General features: G+C 39.6%; 1 protein-coding gene across 1 annotated transcript in view; it reads right to left on the bottom strand.

Annotated features, from left to right (window-relative positions):
- LOC119590547 (mitochondrial uncoupling protein Bmcp-like) overlaps positions 1–1,793 on the bottom strand; it is a 39,325-nt gene that overhangs the window by 2,940 nt on the left and 34,592 nt on the right. Inside the window, exon 6 of the mRNA XM_037939204.1 lies at positions 1,616–1,740. Within this exon, the coding sequence (XP_037795132.1) occupies positions 1,616–1,740 (125 nt within the window). The remainder of the gene's footprint in view (positions 1–1,615; positions 1,741–1,793) is intronic.

Here is a 1,793-nt window from a genome sequence, read left to right as displayed (position 1 = left end):
AGGGAAAAAAATAAATAAATAAATCAGCTTGTTGATGTATGAAAAAAAAAGAAAACAAAAAATCCATCTACATCTCACGCAAGTAAAGGAAAAAGGCATAGTTCAGTAAAGTTTTTATCAATCATATGAATGATGCAACTACACACACAAATTCAGCTCCTTAGAAATCTATGAAATACTGCAGTAAGGGTTCACAAGGAGGTCTTAAGCTAACTTTAATTTTGAAATATATGATGTAGAGTCTGGATTGATTCCTTTCATATCAGTAATCAAGGAGAGACAAAACACACTTCCATCATTGGCCATACGAGCTAAGAACAATTGACGCAAAAAAATGAACACATTAAACAATGTAGAGAGAGAGAGAGTTAGCACGTATTTCTTAGCATCTTCAAAAGATTATAAGATCAAATATTGTCAAGGAGTACACTTGGGGAAGAGCAAGACACAGCTAACTAGAGTCAAGAAGTCCAGAGAAGAGAAGCAATATACAGTGTAATTGATTATGGAGGCAATGGATGTGGTGGTGAGGCACTAATGATGAGGTTGGTACAATACAGGTCAGGTTATCAACGTTACATGGGACAAGTCACTCCCGAGAATCATGGCGGTTCCTCAGCTCAGGGCCCCACAGTCCCACAGGACTGGGGACCCATGCCGGGTTAGTGGTCTGGGACCGGGGATTTGGGATCCGTTGCCAGGGCCCGAAGGACCCTAGATTCATCCCGGACATGCGTTTGCGAAACATCTGGAATGGACACACGTGAAACCAAGGTGGTCGCCTGTGACGTACCACCAGGAAAAGCATATGAATAGACACACACTAACCATGATTTACTCAAAGAATTGCCCAAACAAGGCCTAGATTTCTCCTACAACCACTACAGCTTACACTATCCCAACTTTGGTCTACCTCTGTATCCCACACTGAATTGAAGTCTCACGTTAACTTATCCGAACTATTCAACTCGTGAAGCTCCATTCATCCAGTCTTTCACTCTGCATGGACTGTAAACTTCACACTTCATTAATCATTACATTTCTAACAAAGCAGGTTTTACAATTAGTGTGAAGTTAATTTGTTAATGAGGTAGTGAAAAACAAAATCATATTAGCACTGATTAACACTCATCATGGATAGATGATCATCAGGGACTTTTCTCACTGTGACTATATGCACATACTTTTATGCCATCTGAGGTTCTTGACTACTAATCAAATGAATGATACAAGACTAGAATCATCCCTTCATCTATTGTGAGAAATCAGTATGTAATGTTTCTTTGAATTTCAGTTTCCCAAATGGAACAGAGGCCCCTTACTTTACTCTTAGGAACCTGCATTCTATATCAACAGCGTGAATGGACTGATCATTCCTGGACAAAAGAGTACTTTAGAAACTTTTCCCAATCAAAGACAGAAATGTCTGTGTAACAAACAAGCGGACATTTGGCACCATCCATAACAGTTTATACTAATTGTAACAAAAGTCAGCAACAATCACTGATGCTGATGCTCATCTGCATCCATTAGGTAACACCTAACTATTTAATATTATCCTAAGGTCATTTCAAACACATCACACAAAAGATAGCAAAAGCATCGGATCACCTACAAGAAATGGTTTGTAGAATTATCTGGCAGTAAGTTCATCTTGATGAAATAGTGTTTGCACATGTCGTAAATTGGCAGCTCTACTCCCACGATAACCCCTGCTCTCTGCGCTGTTGGGCAAACTCCCTGCACGGAAAAGATGTGGGTATATAAATGAATCTGGCTGACTGTGTCACTGT

The sequence above is a fragment of the Penaeus monodon genome, chromosome 27 (genome assembly GCF_015228065.2).
Source record: "Penaeus monodon isolate SGIC_2016 chromosome 27, NSTDA_Pmon_1, whole genome shotgun sequence".
In the NCBI taxonomy this organism is placed as follows: domain Eukaryota; kingdom Metazoa; phylum Arthropoda; class Malacostraca; order Decapoda; family Penaeidae; genus Penaeus; species Penaeus monodon.
The sequence above is the reverse complement of the archived record's forward strand: the minus strand, read 5'-3'. Positions and strand labels throughout refer to the sequence as shown.